The sequence below is a fragment of the Bactrocera latifrons genome, unplaced genomic scaffold, assembly GCF_001853355.1.
Source record: "Bactrocera latifrons isolate USDA-ARS-PBARC rearing strain unplaced genomic scaffold, ASM185335v1 scaffold_418, whole genome shotgun sequence".
In the NCBI taxonomy this organism is placed as follows: Eukaryota; Metazoa; Arthropoda; class Insecta; order Diptera; family Tephritidae; genus Bactrocera; species Bactrocera latifrons.
Window position 1 is genome coordinate 103,912 of NW_017537066.1, and position 13,205 is coordinate 117,116.

Consider the following 13,205-nt stretch of genomic DNA (forward strand, 5'->3'; position numbering starts at 1 on the left):
TATATAACCCTATATCTGACTCTTTTAGTTTTAGGGCTTACAAACAACCGTTATGTGAACAAAACTATAATACTCTCTTTAGCAACATTGTTGCGAGAGTATAAAAATGAAATCTGTAATACCGCACATACAGATGACCCTATTAGCACTCTCAAATTTTATATATAGAAGTGCTAAAATCTCTGTGCTTTTAAATATACAAAATATTTACAAACTTCAGAGACACACCTAACAACAATCCTCACCTTATTTTATGTCAGTATATTAATCATTTTAACATTAATTTTTGGTCGTCAGTCAATTTGTGCGGAACAAACCGTGCACGCAGTCCAAATGTTTGGTCAAAATGAGATAAATCGATGTTTTAGGGATGTTTAATTCCATTTCGATAAATTTCAATGATGTTTTCGGCTGAATTTTGATGAATTCACGCACAGTCCTCACGACCACTTTGAAAACGTTGAAACCATCATCCTCATCAGTTCGCGCTAGATGCAAAAAGTCCTGTTTTCTTTGAAAAGTACCTTACACTTTGTAACATTGTTACTGAATTTTTATTACAACCTCAGTATTAAGTTTAAAATTTTTGGAAGATATCATAAGTTATAGCTTTTTCTGAACGGCTTTTTTGGGGAGCAAGAATAGTCCGATTTCGCCAACACGAACCGTCTCAGAGTGCTAAAGAACGCGCATACCAAACTTCATTAAAATATCTGGATTGTTGTTTAAAATGGATGGACTTAAAGACAGAAAACGTATAAAAAACGTCACACATAATTTTTATATATATAATATTTATAAATAATAATTAAATAACAAAGCTTTACACAAATACATATAAACAAAAGCAAATAAAAACAAGAAAGGACGGGCTATGTTTGGTGTTACCGAAAACTTTTTATGCTCGCATTGATATATGATGAGAGATAATAAACCAATCCAAAAGATCTAAATTCAATACAATAAAAGGCAATGAAGAGAATCGAATCGAAATGATTATACAAGATATATGGGGTTAACACGAAAGCCAAGACCGATGTCATTCATATCCAACGCTAAACCACACAATGTTCGAAAAATTAAAAAATAAATTAAATTATGAACTCTTTATAACTCACGCGATAATGTTCGAGATTTAACTCCGATTTTCGTTCGAGAGAAAATTTTAAGTTACTGTAAATAACACAAATAGCGCTCGTAAGTCAAAACGTTCTGAGTATGCATACCGACAGAAATGTAAAAACTTCGCGATAAAACTGTGAATTGCCAAATTGCATCACTGGTGTTGGTATCCCGAAATGTAGAAGTAATATACATATGCACGTATTTTTAATAAGTACAACAGTTGTTAACTAATTAATTATAATATATTATTAAATTAACAAATAAAAAAATAATTTGAATACTAAAAAATAGCGATTTCAAAAGACTAGTCTAACCGATTGCGTCAACGGTTTGGACAATTTGTTTTCCAAATTTAATGATTTCGAAAATAAATACTAATAACCTTACTTAAAGTTTTTCTTCCATTTCTTGAGCGTACCCTACCTGAAGTTCTTCTTTTCCAGGATTCTGTTCGCTAAACTGGTTCGTGATACACATCTCAATTAAAGCCTTCATTGTAGGATAATGTTTCCAACAAAATGCTCCGAAAGTTGAGGGATTGTGAGCAGAAATCATAAGCATTATAATCCACGCTTTCCAATATAATATAGTAATAGCTAGCTTTGGTGGAACGTAATCCAACGGCAAATTTATATTTTCGGGATAGTGATATTCCACCATGTTGAAAAGAAAGTCGATGACATCATACTTATTGGCTTGCACTGCTGGATAATTAAGAATTCTCATTGATGAAGCTCTCTTAATAACCATCATTATGATATCTATAGTTTCCGGTATGGTCAAAGGTATATCCTTAGTAATGCCTATCAGTATAATTCTCAGAAGTGTATCTTCCAGAACTGGGGTTTCCGAAACAATCCTTAAAAGTGTCCCTCTCTCCGGTTCTGATGGCCATTGATCACATCGTGAATACTGCTCGGGACTGTCCAAAAGTAAAAGTTTATGGAGGGCTTGGCTATATTCTGAACTTTGTATCTTGAAAAGATTTGTAACCGTTTCGTACATCCAAGAAACTGCTTCCAATTGAATTTGAGACATTTGGGTATAAAAGTTCAGCAATAATGGATTATTTTTTATTTCCTTGTTGGAGCGTAATAAAATGCAAGCTTCCCGGATTTGCGGAGAAACCGATAATAACATGCAAAGGCAAATAATATCGACCATGGAATGGAAAATTCTCTCCTTGAATTCCGAGTGTTCAACTTGTTCCATCAAATCAATTCTAGTGCTCATAAATGATTTACAGAACTTTACAATATTCATATCATAACGAAGTACACGCACCAGTTCACGCAAAAATACTCTTAATGTACGTAAACAATCTTCGCGTTGTAATAAAAATTCTTTATAAATTTCGGCAAGATAATGAGCAGACTGCTCCGGTGATGTTTGAAACATTGTAGCTGAAACAGATGAAAATTCATTACTGAATTATTTAATTGTTGTGACATAATATTATATTAAACAATGCTAATAAAATCTTTCATAAAAAAATCAACATTCATCATTCGTCGGAATCGTGAATGGATTATAATCAAATAAGGAATTTTATTAAGTTATTTATTTTATTAAACTCAATCGAAGAATCTAAATTTAATATTAGGTTGCCAAAAAAGTATTGCGTCATTTCTATTGAATTTTCAATTGTTCATAAAATTTTTTTTTGATGACTCATGCCCAGCTCTTGACCGATGCTACGGCTGCTACTATGCCGGTCTCTTTTGAACAATTCAGCGATTTCGACGACAGGCCTTCCGGAACGTGGCGCATCTTCGACCACCTCTACACCAGAACGAAAACGAAACCATTGTTGTGCGGTGGAAATGGAAACTGTATCTGGTCCATAAACTGCACAAATTTTATTGGCGGCTTGAGATGCAATTTTGCCTTTATCGTAGTAGTACTGTAAAATATGCCGTATTTTCTCTTTATTTTGCTCCGTGTTTGCGACGCTATAACTCATGAACGACTTAAAAGAAACGACAGTCAATCAAACACGTGTTAGCGCGTGAAATTGCGAAAAGTTTTCAAAAAAGGTATAGCATCACCCGATGCGACGAATAAAACTAGAACTATATACACGCTCTCAGCGCCAAATGGCAAGAATACCGCAATACTTTTTTGACAAACTAATATATCCATCTGATGTGAAAAACGTCAACTAGAGTTTACACCAATGTCAAATAATTCCTAAAACTAAAAAAAACTACTCTAAAACATTTATATCACTTTATAACTTTTAAGAAAAGTTGTACACTTAATTTTATTAAAATTTCACAACCTATCTACTACTGTGAGCAAAAATAGTAAGACTTTGATTGGTAAAAATTATTCAAAAAGGGTCGATAACATACACCATGTCCGGGATGACCATTAACATGATGGTGCTTGAGAATTGGGGATTAACACTCAGAGATCTTATTCGTTGAAATATCGGAAGGATAAATGAAAAACATTTTGATAGATCATTTGGGCATAAGAAAAAGAACGCATGATTTGTTATAAAATAACTAAATTTTTCCGAAAAACAGCGTCGCGTTAACTTCTGTGAATGTTTTCCGACTACCAGGATGTCATAAAATGAATTATAACTGACGACCAGTCTTGGATCTATGCTTACGACCCGGAAACAGCATAAATCAATCGAATATCGTGGCAAAGGAGAGCCGAAGCCGAAAAAACCACATCAAAGCAGATCAAAAATCTATAACCTTGATTTGACATCTTTCTTCGATTATTGATGAATTTGTGCACTCCGAATTCTTCCCGACTGCCCGATTTGCTTACAAGGAATACTATTTGAGTGTTATGCGTCGTTTGCGCGGAGCTATTCATTTAAAAAGTTCGGAATTACGGGTCGACAACTCTTGGTTTTTACACCACGATACATACTGCATTGATTTTTGGTGAGGAAAATCGCCAAATCGCCTCAAACACCGTATTCTGTTGATTTAGCTAAAAGTAGCTATTCAGTAAATGCAAACCATCGTTTCAGGGATCAAAATGGTTGAGTCAATTGAAGACATTAAACGTGAATCGCTACGCGCATTGAAGGCTATTGGGAATATACTTTAACTGTTTCTAGGGTTTTCACAATTGTGTTGAGGCCAAGGGGGAATCCTTCGAAGAGGACGAAATGGATTTTGAAGAATAAATTAAGAATTTTAAAATTATGAAAAAGTCTATCGGGGTATACATATAGGGGCAGAGAAAGGTCTAGGTTGGGATATTTTACATAATTCGCACTGCGACATAGGAATGAATAAGTAAGTTGGCTAAATGAGTTAAGCTTCCCGCCCTCACGCGCCACTACACCATACAACACACCACTCACAAGGAACACTGGAACATACACCACACTTCAGGACAGCAGTTTCCTCACACACCATACACCATATTGAAAGCAGCAGAAAACAACACACACCACAACTACATGCAGCTACTAATGCCAAAGATAAGACAAACTTTGCCCCTATTTCATACTACGCTTCGTTTTTTTTTTATCCTGGCTTGCAGAAAACTCGTAAAAATTTAAAACCGAAAAGTCGCGCGTTAAAGTTTTCGCTTTCTGCCCAAGCGCTCATATATCTAYTAGACGCTCGGTCACTATTTCCCTTCTAGCTTCGCCAATAATTCCCAAATCAATTTATAACTTTGGGGACATATTCTTAGATAATTTTTAAAGAAATTTAAGCAAAACAAAATTACGATTTTTTTAAGCTTCTAAAGCATTCTCACCTTAAAGAAGATTTACAAAACGTAATTTAACACCCAAATCCAAACTCATTAAAAACTTTAATAGTATTACTTCCAAATATATTCATTTGTATGCTTTGTTACATTAGACAGCTGGTTCGAATATTGGTTTTACGTATGTTCGAAAAGACGAAAATCCGAACAGATTCCGTGACACAAATGAAAATCAGAATTGTTTTGCAATTCTGACGGCTAAGTATTTCGGTCTTGGATTCCACAAGACCCCAGGTTAAATGCTTCTTGATTTGTGTACAGGAAACTGAACGAATTAAGTGAAATTTAAAATTGTGCTATATCAGGGCTGCCATACGTCCTGGTTTTGCACGAATTGTCCTGGTGTTCTGGTCAACCTTTAAATTGTCCTGGTCTACTGTCAGATTGTCATGTATGTGAATAAATAAAAAGAAAAAAAGCTTTTTTTTTCAGATTATTGTTAGAGCGGATTCACACTTGTCAAGTACTTGAAAGCAAGAGAAATTTCCCCTACTTCTCACCCCTCTCATACTATACGAGCAGAGTTGCTTTCAAGCACTTGACAAGTGTAAATCCGCTATTATGAAAAAATGTTCATCGCTAGTTTAATCGAAATTCGATTTTAAATTTGTTCTTCTCTATCATATTGAACATATGCACAGCTAGTGAACGTGGATTTGTATTGCTCGTAAGTTTTTCTATTTTAATAAAATAGAAATTTCATTTAAATGTTATTTCATTCTTCTGTAGCAAATGCCAAAAACAAAGTGCAAATTTTTAGACACATACACAGCTGAATGGTCGTATATGAAAAAAGGAAAAACTGATGACACTGCGTATTGCTCGATATGTGGATTTGACATTTACATTGCGAATGGTGGAAAGTCAAGCATTCAAGATCATGTAAAAAGTGCTAAACATCTTTCAAAATAACAATTGCTTCATGTTCAAAATATATTAGTTCTTCTACGGTTAAGAAGAATACACAACTTGTGTATTTGATAAAGGTTGCTGAAATCACAAGCACCTACAGAATTGTAAATCATCATCATCATTGGATTGTACCACAAAACTGGATGCCGCATTATATCCAGATTCAAAAATCGCCGCAAAACAATCGAACGCCAGAACAAAAGCAACAGCAATTTTTAATTGGATGACATTTAAAAATATACCTGACGTTCAAAAAACGATAACAAGAAAAAAATATTATTTTGTCTGATGAATCCTTCCAAGAAGATTCTTATCTTAAGTAGTTTTTAGAGATAAATAAAGAATATTTAAAGGATAAGGATATAATTAAACAAGTAAGGAAGGGCTATAATCGAGATTTTCAGGCGTGGTTGTGAACCGATTTCACCCATATTTAGTAAATGCCATCAGGGTGTTAAGAAAATGTTATATACCGAATTTCATGAAATCGGTTGAGTACTTCCTGAGATATGGTTTTTGGTCCATATGTGTGCGACGCCACGCCCATTTTCAATTTAAAAAAAAAAGCCTGGATGCAGCTTCCTTCTGACATTTTTTCCGTAAAATTTAGTGATTCTGACGTTTTTTGTAGGACGTAGGTTAACGCACTTTTAGTGATTTTCAACATAACCTTTGTATGGGAGGTGGGCGTGGTTATTATCCGATTTCTTTCATTTTTGAACTGTATATGGAAATGCCTAAAAGATACGACTCTATACAGTTTGCTTGACATAGCTATAGTAGTTTTCGAGATATGTACAAAAAAGTTAGTAGGGGCGGGGCCACGCCCACTTTTCCAAAAAAATTACGTCCAAATATGCTCCTCCCTAATGTGATCCTTTGTGCCAAATTTCATTTTAATATCTTTATTTATGGCTTAGTTATGACACTTTATAGGTTTTCGGTTTCCGCCATTTTGTGGGCAAAAGCCCATCTTCGAACTTAACCTTCTTATACAACCAAGAAATACGTGTACCAAGTTTCATCATGATATCTCAATTTTTACTGAAGTTACAGCTTGCACGGACGGACAGACAGACATCCGGATTTCAACTCGTCACCCTGATCACTTTGGTATATATAACCCTATATCTGACTCTTTTAGTTTTAGGACTTACAAACAACCGTTATGTGCCGTTATAATACTCTCTTTAGCAACTTTGTTGCGAGAGTATAAAAATGGTTATATATTTTTTTGAAAACACTTCTGAAAAGGAGCGAAAAGAAAATTTGTTAAAGATAGTACAATATTTATACGCAATGCCCAGTCATAATGCATCACAATGGACCAAAGAAAGAAATTCTTTAAATATTGATACATTAGAATGTATCATTCAATGTAAGTTTAATTTTAATATGACATGCTATGAATTTTACAACTATATCAAAGAAAAATCTGAAGTTTTGCGCAAAGTTCAATGTTCGGAGAAATACTAAGATTTATAATGTTAAAATGAATAGTCTTTTTTTCGAATACATGTTTAAGAGAACTGTTAATTTTTTTTTTTCAAATAAATGTTTGATAAATTTATCAGTAAAAAAATTTTTGGTTTTTTTTTTATAAGTGGGAAATGTTTGGGTAAAGTGTCCTGGTGAGCGGAGTCAGAGTTATGGCAGCCCTATGCTATATGGAAAGAAGGCGTGGTTGTTGTCCGATTGTAAGAAGAATGCCACGTACTAAATTTTGTCGAAATCGGTTGGTCGGGTCCTGAGATATGGGATTTCATCAAAGAGTTGGCGATGCCACATTCCTCGTAAAATTTTCATACTGACTCCCACAAAGCTCTCTAATACCATTTCGGTGGTAAAATATATATATATAATATTTGTACTCAGCAATTTTGGTTGTTAAGTGGTTTAGGTACAATACAATAAACTTACTAGATGGTGGGGCTACGCTCACTTTTTCTAGTCCAAAAGTTTATCTTAATTTTGTGCTTAGTTATGGCACTTTATATGTTTCGGTTAATTGCGATTTGTGGGCGTGGCAGTGGTCCGATTACGCCCATCTACGAAGTCGTACCATTTCATCAGGATATCTCAATTTTTACTCAAGTTACAGCTTGCATGGACAGACGGACGGACGAACAGACAGACAGTCAACTAGATTTAAATTTTTCTTGTCATCCTGATCAGTTATATATGTATAAATAACCCTATACAGCAGCAGCAACTGGTTGCAAGAGTATAATGAGCAGGTTATTGTAATGTACCGGATTTACGATTAATGAAAGGTACAGGTTCATAATTAAAATATTTATTTTGTTTATAAATCTGTAATCGACGTCCAACTATGATTTTGAGGTATGGGAACTGGTTCAATATAAACTGAAAAACTACGATTTTTGAAAAAGTGATTTTAATGATGGTAAGTTAAATTTATTTTGTAAAGGAGCCCATCATGTCTCACCGAGTCACAAGAAGCTTAGGAAGTTGTTCTGTATGACCTTTCTTATTTTAACTAGATAATGAACAGTGTTATGTTCATTTCTTAAGACAAACTTAGAAGAATTTTATTGTCTAAATAATTTTATGGTTAAACCTTTTCCAATATTTTACTGATCGATGACAGAAATCTTATGGGAAGACCAAGAGTCTACTGATGGTTTCCTACGTTTTTTTATTGCAATGATTTTTGCCTTTTCCGTACTTTAGGAAAGTAACTCAACCGTAAACATGTATTAAATATGGTATATTTACAAGTAACCGCACTCCTTTTGTGGATACAGACAACTGTTGTTAATACCGTCAATGCTAAGAGACATTATTACATTATTTTATTTTTTGAATTTGAGTTATCTAAGGAGGGGCGTTCTTTTAAAATTTATTCTAAGCGAATTTGGCTATTAACAATCCTAATTTTTCCTCCTAATTCCTAATTTTTTATAAACCTAATTTTTTATAAACCTATTACTAGAGGGCGAGTTTTTTCTAAATTTTTTGCGCACAAGGACCCTTATTACTGCAATTCCCTGTATAAACTACATTTTGTATGTTAATTTAGTACCTATACGGCTTTTTACACGATTTTCGATTAATGGCTTCCTGCAGACGTGGCAGTAGTCCGATTCACTTTTTTACCGAGGAACGTGTGTACCAAATTCCATTAATATATCTCAACAACAATCCACAGTTGGAATCCTACTCAACTCGTCTCCTTATCCTGATTATTTAGTGATACAAACAATCATTAGGCGAACAAAACTATTTCATAAACATATACTATATATAACTCATACACTGACCGATATGTTAAGGTTTGTTAGAAAAACGAAAATCATTATTAGGAGTATATGGGAGTTCGGGTAGGGTCGATCCTTTTATCTATTAACTATATCATGCCACATACTAAAAAAATGTTCCCTGTGTTTCATTAAGGCTTCTCACATACCATCACTAATCATATGGAGTAAAGTCAGCCGAATGTTCTAAAATCCTGATGTTAGTTATAGCAAATCTTTATAATAGGTATATAGGTTTTCAGAGAAGTATTGGCCCGAGTTAACCCATTTATAGATCCATACTATAGACACTGGGTTCCACATATTCAGTACCTATGGGTTTTGATTGGATTTGGGCCATGTTTGGTCATAAGGTGGCATACTTTATGAAATTATAAATACAAAATTTCCTTTATAACAATTACTTCTTGATTTTTGTGTTGGGAATTGAAATAATCAAATAGAATTTGAATTGTGGTAAGTAGGAGTGGTTGTAGTTCGATTTCGCACATCGTCACATATGAATATGAGAAGAATGTCACGTACAAAATTTAGACGGAATCGGTCCCTCAGGTCCCGAGATATGTGATTTCACCAAAAAAAACGGGCGAGTTCTGATAATATGATTATTAAACTTATTAGAGGGCGGGCAACAGAGAACAAAGTTCAGTAAAGTTAAAATCTACAGCCATGGACATATGAATAGTACAAATCCGAGTTCAATATTACTTCTAATTTCTTTAATCATAAAGCAACTGAATAATAAAAATTTGGTATGCAACTAATTGCCACCGTTATGAGGCTAAATTCTATGCACAAAAAAAAAAACTGTTTATTTTCTATTGATTTGCGTTGATTTGAAGTGGACACATAAATAAAACATTTTTAAGTTCGTAGTTTATTTTGAATTTTGTGTGAAGTATTCGCAATTGTGCAAATAAATAATTATTTCATTGATATTTCATTAAATTGCTGAAAAAATGCATTGCTCTCCAAAAATGTAATAAAATGCCCTTTATTCAACAAAACAGACCCAACAACATTGTACGGAAGAGCAAAGCCGATAATTTTAAGTCAGCCAGAGAAATTATGATCGAAGTTAATAACGAATAATATAAATACGATATAAGAAACCGTTATATATATATTTTTTTTCTTAATCTGGAGGACCTCCTCAATCTATACATACCCATTTTAACCCCGAAATTCGGGAATGTTATCCTTAAATTTATCAGGCCTGATTTTGTCCATTTTTTGCATCATACTTTAATGTTATATCTTATTTAGCATTATACAATTTATTTCGAGAAAATATCGCAAATCATTTTAATCAGTTGTCAGTAAAATATTAAAAAAATAAAATAAAAACGTCGTTAACGACTGCAACGAAGCACACAGCTGCATTCTTTAATCATGCTATACCTTCTTGGAAAGCTCATTTCACGCGCTAACACGTGTTTGGTTGATTATCGTTTCTTTTAAGTCGTTCGTGAGTTACAGCGTCGCAAACATGAAGCAAAATAAAGAGAAAACACGGCATATTTTACAGTACTACTACGATAAAGGCAAAAATGAATGTCAAGCTGCCAACAAAATTTGTACAGTTTATGGACTAGATAGAGTTTCAACGTTTTCGTTCTGGTGTAGAGGTGGTCAGATGCGCCACGTTCCGGAAGGCCTGTCGTCGAAAATTGCGATAAAATCGCTGAATTGGTCAAAAGAGACCGGCATAGTAGCAGCCGTAGCATCGGTCAAGAGCTGGGCATGAGTCATCAAAAAAAATTTTATGAACAATTGCAAATTCAATAAAAATACCGACTTTTTTGACAACCATATATATGTACATGTGCCAGAAGAATTAAATTTCACAATCAGAAAAGATTCATATTATCCCGTAACAAAATGATAGTGGGGATGAAACCGTTCATAACATTCTACAGACATTACAATGCTATGATGTGCAAATTTTGAATGTTGATTGATGCGATATGTGGGAAGTGGCGCCGTTTTGTTGAAAGCAAAATGCCGCCGATATCAAGAGCTTCAATTTCAGGCATCAATAATCACATAGCATTTTTGAAGAAATATGGACCGATTATTTACAGAACATAAAAATTCGTAATAAAGTTGAACTATTTGTAGACGTTGTTCAGGCGTAATTCTTTCCATGACAATACTGAACAAAAATAACGCGACAGCTTGCTATTTCTACTTGGATCACTAGTTATAGCGATTATTTTGTAATGCAAAATGTATAAATTGAAAAATGATAATTAAACTTGATTTTTTGCTCATTTCCTCATAACTGTTATGGGCCTGGTTTATAGCTTTCAATTGCTAATATTTTAAGCTAAATCAACAATGTTGAAATAGCTCAAACAAATTTAGAATACCATGGCAACCAAATTTGAACCAACTTCGTTTCCAACATACAAGTATTACTTCAAAGTTGTCGTAACCTTTTCTATATGAACGTTGACTTTAAAGCGTTTATGTTGTTTTGTAATATTGTTGAAACTAAGCCAATCTAACACTATGAAATACACCTTTTTTTCGGGACTTTTTTAATACATTTTTAGCAAGCGCAAGTAAACAACCAGTCCTTAATTAAAAAGATTTAATGAATAAAACAAAAAAGTATATTTTCTTTGCTTAAATAAAGTGTTCGATTTTATTTTATTGTAATGAATAACGCGACTAAACTTTGTATTCAAATTAAAACAAAAATAAAAACAACATTAATTTTAATCAAAGTGTCAATTATATTTAAAATATCATTTTTTATCGCGTGACAGTCTTTTATAATGCGAGCTCGTTTTGTAATAGCATTGGCATACGGATTAATTCAGGAGTTAGTGCAGATAACACCGTTGCTAATTTCTATTTAGTCCTCATAGTTTTAGAGAGTTAGCAGCATTTTCGTTGGCAACATTGTTAAAAATTGCCAATTTTAAACTATCGTGATAGAAAAAAAACAACGTTGACTGTTGACTGTTTTTAAAATTTTCGATAATTCAACAAGAAGTTTTATGTTATGATACAGTTTCACAAATATGGTGTATATGTATATGTTTTAGTAATAAAAAATTTTGTAAAAATGGGTCGGCTAACAACCGCAAGGCTTATCTTCTATCTATTTGCATTGAAAATATTATAAAAATTACAATGAGCTGTTTACGAGAGTTTCAAACTCGCATATCTGCCGTCTGTCACATATAAATTTGGATCTGATTAAGTGCGCAGTTAATCCGTATTAACGCTGCCGTCTGTCAAGGCTATAAGTCTCACTAACTTTCAAAATATTTAGTCTATAACTGAATCTGTTTTGTTTACGATAACGCAAGAAGTACCGCTATAAAGTGTTTCCAAATATGCACACCAGTTAAAAATTTTGAGTGGTAAGGGCAGGTGTGCCAATAAGTTGCCTTTCATCCAATAATTATTGACAATTTTTTTGCATCGTATCAAACCGTTTTCAAAACAAGTAAGGAAGGGCTAAGCAGAGAATGTATAATATAGAGAAGGTTCAATTGCGGACAGGCGTGTGAACTGTCAAGAGCTAAGAAAATTCTATTAGTGGATTTCACCACTTTTGGCTCGGAAGGAGAAACATTAACAGAGATGAGTGAACAGAGCTGAGCATTGAATGAAAATTATGCTCAGAAATATACATTGCTATTACAGATGTATGTTACTCGTTTACTTATATTTTTATACGTTTACATGCAATCATATCAATTGATATGAATATCATTTTGCGAATTTTGGTGAATTCATGCAAAATTGATAACATAATTATTGAATTACGATATTTTCATGGTAATATTTGTAGTTAATGTCCAAATAAAAGCTAATTTTTAAATATTTCTTATCATTGGTAATATTATATAATTTCGTATGCATGTATATATGCTATATACATACATATATAAAATATTATCGTAATATCCTAAAAACATAATATATTACAATAATAATATATGTATGTACATAAATCACACCTCTTATCATTTAAAACTTTCAGACGCATCTATCCGGCAGACAWGTATGCAAGTACAAATCAATTTCAAATCAAGATATCATTTATCAGAAATATAAAAAGCGCGCTTCTCTATATTTACGTACACACATACATATGTACAAATAATATATGCGTAC

The 13,205-nt window shown here is 33.2% G+C and overlaps 1 protein-coding gene across 1 annotated transcript in view; it reads right to left on the reverse strand.

Annotated features, from left to right (window-relative positions):
• Window positions 1–13,205, reverse strand: part of LOC108972700 (integrator complex subunit 1) — a 62,759-nt gene that overhangs the window by 9,474 nt on the left and 40,080 nt on the right. The window contains exon 2 of the mRNA XM_018939416.1: window positions 1,549–2,528. Coding sequence (XP_018794961.1) covers window positions 1,549–2,528 — 980 coding nt within the window. The remainder of the gene's footprint in view (window positions 1–1,548; window positions 2,529–13,205) is intronic.